General features: G+C 62.8%; 1 protein-coding gene across 1 annotated transcript in view; it reads left to right on the top strand.

Moving 5' to 3' along the window:
* The window catches only part of LOC106524539 (tyrosine-protein phosphatase non-receptor type 23), a gene marked incomplete at both ends in the record, with an annotated part of 2236 nt that extends 2055 nt beyond the window's left edge, over window positions 1-181 (top strand). Inside the window, 1 exon segment of the mRNA XM_014018382.1 lies at window positions 1-181. Within this exon segment, the coding sequence (XP_013873836.1) occupies window positions 1-181 (181 nt within the window).
* Window positions 182-223: the final 42 nt, after the last annotated feature.

Here is a 223-nt window from a genome sequence, read left to right as displayed (position 1 = left end):
AGCCCCAGCCGGCGCATCGTCCTCCTCCCATGCGAAAGGTCGCTCGAAGTACCTCCGGAACCCCACGGTGCTGTCAGCAGAGATCGAAGAGGTACCTGGAGGAGGAGAACGGTGTTGGTAAGGCCTGTTTAATCTGCGCCTCGTCGCACGAACCTGTTTGGATCGACGGGCCTCCCTCCTCTGTGAGGAGCCGAGGCCTGACGTCCGAGGTGCGTCGTCCTCC

Source organism: Austrofundulus limnaeus, unplaced genomic scaffold (genome assembly GCF_001266775.1).
Source record: "Austrofundulus limnaeus strain Quisiro unplaced genomic scaffold, Austrofundulus_limnaeus-1.0 Scaffold190, whole genome shotgun sequence".
Taxonomy (NCBI): Eukaryota; Metazoa; Chordata; class Actinopteri; order Cyprinodontiformes; family Rivulidae; genus Austrofundulus; species Austrofundulus limnaeus.
This window is presented reverse-complemented; position numbering and strand designations above follow the sequence as displayed.